The sequence below is a fragment of the Penaeus monodon genome, chromosome 22 (genome assembly GCF_015228065.2).
Source record: "Penaeus monodon isolate SGIC_2016 chromosome 22, NSTDA_Pmon_1, whole genome shotgun sequence".
In the NCBI taxonomy this organism is placed as follows: domain Eukaryota; kingdom Metazoa; phylum Arthropoda; class Malacostraca; order Decapoda; family Penaeidae; genus Penaeus; species Penaeus monodon.
The window spans coordinates 39,063,234-39,063,729 of record NC_051407.1 but is presented as its reverse complement, the minus strand read 5'-3'; the positions used below and the strand labels follow the sequence as shown (position 1 = coordinate 39,063,729).

The window sequence follows — 496 nt, the reverse complement described above, 5'->3', positions numbered from 1 at the left end:
TCAAAGTTACCCGTCTGCCATGAAGAACATCATAGAAAAAGGTCCCCCCAAAAATAGAGGGTATTCTAAACTATCATTGCCATACAATTAATTTGGTCGTGTAATTCAGTCAGCTATTCAACATTACCAGAAGGAAAATCCCATTATCGTCAAGATCATCATTGTTACTACGATTACTATAAACATTACCAGCATCAATCAAACTAACGTTACTATCCCTATCTTCACGTCTCACTACCAGAATGAACAGAATGACAACCAAGAGACGCACCGATGCCGAGGGTCGTGGTCTCGTAAGCGGGCGTGACGGTTTGGTCGTCGAGCCTCGGGGGGAGCGTGCCGGCCTCCAAGTAGCAGATGACGGACTCGAGGTTCATGCGGACGTTGTGGCTTCTGGTGGTGTTGTGCAGGCGGAACATCCAGCTCAGGCGGGTGTCGCAGCGGAAGTTGTTGCCTGTGGAGAGGAATGTTCACTTTAGGTCGTGTATGGGGGAGA

At 48.4% G+C, this 496-nt stretch overlaps 1 protein-coding gene across 1 annotated transcript in view; it reads right to left on the bottom strand.

The window, feature by feature from the left end:
- LOC119587125 overlaps window positions 1–479 on the bottom strand; it is a 2,367-nt gene extending 1,888 nt beyond the window's left edge. The window contains exon 1 of the mRNA XM_037935876.1: window positions 272–479. Within this exon, the coding sequence (XP_037791804.1) occupies window positions 272–419 (148 nt within the window). The 5' untranslated portion in view covers window positions 420–479. The remainder of the gene's footprint in view (window positions 1–271) is intronic.
- Window positions 480–496: the final 17 nt, after the last annotated feature.